Here is a 1,512-nt window from a genome sequence, read left to right on the forward strand (position 1 = left end):
GCTTGGTAGACCGTCTTCTCGCCGAAACCAGTCGCTCTTCTGCTGCACGAGCCACGTCCGGCAACACGTCGTCGACGTCCTGGAGGCCGCGCCGCACCAACATCGTCGTCGTCATGTGCGTTGTGATGGTGCTCGCGAGCTGCTCGAGGGCCGGCAGGCTTGACCGTCGTCGCCACGGCGCCGGCACGACCTCGAAGAGCCGCTCGAGCACGAGCTGAAGCCGCGCGTCCGACAGCCCAATGTCCTCGACCATCATGTGGCCCAGGTACCGCAGCACAGCCGTCCTCACCCCGTTGTCGTGCGCCTCCATGTCGAGCATCTCCGGCTCATCGCCCCACGCTCTGTGCCATGGCCGCGACGCTCTGTCCTCGAGCAGGAGCGTCGTGCGCGCCTGGTGCTCGAGCAGCGTCGTGCGAAACTTGAACTGCGCCTCCCAGTACGGCTGGCACCGCACCCGGCCGTCGCGGAAGAACGGGAATGCCTCTTTGCGCTCGGCATGCTCCCTGCGCAGCCGCGTCTCGCTCGCCGCCTCGGCAGTCGCCCGTTCGATGACTTCTGCATGACGGCTCGGGTGCACGGCGTCGCGCCGGTAGACGAGGTCGCGGATCGGCTGGCCTGCGCGCGTGGCGGCCATGGTGCGCAAGGCGATGGCGGGGTTGTAGAGGAACCGCTTGACGTCGGAAGCGTTGGCGTCGCAGCGGCAGCGGTTGAGCCAGTGGCTGTGCTCCTTGCAGGCCGTCTCGCGCGTGAGCCAGGCGTAGGCGGCGTAAATGTCGTCCCAGGAGAGAGCGCCACGGGGTCCCCAGGTGTGGGCGAGGAGACAGCCGATGAGGGGCCGCATGTACGAGGCCCAGTCACTGGCGTAGCGGTCGGCAAACTGGGCATCAACGTCGTCATCGCGAGGTGTTGTCCAGGTCACGACAACGTCGGGAAGGCCGGCGGGCGTGACGAGAGACGACCGGCCGGTGCATGAGGGGCAGCCGTAGGGATGACGGGTTTCGCGGCGGTCCCAGAGGTCGGCGGGACAGGGTTCGAGGGCGGCGCAGAGAATATTGACCTTCTCGACGTGCGTCTTGACGTCGCGCTCCTCCTCGCCGAGGCATGTATAGATGCGTACGTCTCGGATGCACATGGCCGCATTGGTTAGCCGTGGTATCTTGCCGTTCTGTAGAAAAATGACTCGGTTCGTGAGACGACTGTTAGGAACAAGGGAAATCGTTGGGTTCCGATACCAATGGCAGGACCAATGGTCTTATGAGGATCATCTGGACGCCGTCATGGCGAGCTGCTGCTGGGCCTCGGAAGTGCACATGAAAATACTATAAGAACCTTTTGTTGAGGTCGCCTAAACTTGGAAAGCTCATGGGCTTCTTGTCCTTTCATTTCCAGCAAGATTCTCGGGGTAGGCCTACACCTGGGCAAAGGATGGGTTTCTGAGGTAAGGCGTGACAATGGGGGATGTGCCTATCCTTTTGTTCGTCGATGAATCCCGAAAATAAGGGGCGTCCTGGT

The 1,512-nt window shown here is 63.0% G+C and overlaps 1 protein-coding gene across 1 annotated transcript; it reads right to left on the bottom strand.

Moving 5' to 3' along the window:
- On the bottom strand, positions 1-1,132 carry VDBG_07068 (predicted protein; the record flags this gene model as incomplete). Its single annotated transcript, XM_003002451.1, has 2 exons — positions 1-58; positions 177-1,132. Coding segments are annotated over 2 exons (1,014 nt in total), but the record flags the coding sequence as incomplete, so codon positions are not given.
- Between the last annotated feature and the right edge of the window lie 380 nt (positions 1,133-1,512).

This window comes from Verticillium alfalfae, genomic scaffold (genome assembly GCF_000150825.1).
Source record: "Verticillium alfalfae VaMs.102 supercont1.9 genomic scaffold, whole genome shotgun sequence".
Taxonomy (NCBI): domain Eukaryota; kingdom Fungi; phylum Ascomycota; class Sordariomycetes; order Glomerellales; family Plectosphaerellaceae; genus Verticillium; species Verticillium alfalfae.